At 35.0% G+C, this 615-nt stretch overlaps 1 protein-coding gene across 1 annotated transcript in view; it reads left to right on the top strand.

Moving 5' to 3' along the window:
* LOC119591189 (sodium/potassium/calcium exchanger 1-like) overlaps positions 1-615 on the top strand; it is a 35,402-nt gene that overhangs the window by 381 nt on the left and 34,406 nt on the right. The window contains exon 2 of the mRNA XM_037939901.1: positions 493-600. Within this exon, the coding sequence (XP_037795829.1) occupies positions 493-600 (108 nt within the window). The remainder of the gene's footprint in view (positions 1-492; positions 601-615) is intronic.

Genomic DNA, 615 nt, shown 5'->3' with positions numbered 1-615 from the left:
GTCGCTAACAATTACACGAGAGTTTCGTTGTCGTATCTCGTATCTGTTGGGATATTTTACATAAATCAAGTAATCTTCAATGGGTTTTTGAAGAAATCGAGGGTTGATTTTATATTTCCGGGGATCAGAATGTGGACGAAAGTGAATATTTTCACAATAGCATGTGTTCAAGTATTGGCCTATAATAGGTTAGAATATATTTAATAATTCCTATATAATAGGAATCTATAATATAATAATCTATATAACAGGAATCTATAATATAATAATCTATATAATAGATATAATTATTCTCTCACCCCGTGTGTGTTAAATAGAGAGAAAGTGTTTTATTTTATAACTACTTTATGGTATCAGGTAATTCGTTAAAATATATGATATTCACACTATACATCTCCTCCACTCTCTCTCTCATTCTATCCCTCTTTACTGTTTAACACATCCACTATATGCTTCACAAGTCCATCTCACTCACTTTCACTCTGTCCACAGAGAGGCCCTAGGGAAGAGTCTACCAAGTTGCAAGATGAAGATCGTCGCGATGAAGCAGGACTCCAAGATCACGGCTCCGGCGAGGAGGAACAAGGCGCCGGTTTAAAGGTATATAAAAAAAAT

This window comes from Penaeus monodon, chromosome 28, assembly GCF_015228065.2.
Source record: "Penaeus monodon isolate SGIC_2016 chromosome 28, NSTDA_Pmon_1, whole genome shotgun sequence".
Lineage (NCBI taxonomy): Eukaryota > Metazoa > Arthropoda > Malacostraca > Decapoda > Penaeidae > Penaeus > Penaeus monodon.
Note: the sequence above shows the minus strand (reverse complement) of the source record. Positions and strands in the feature narration are given on the sequence as shown.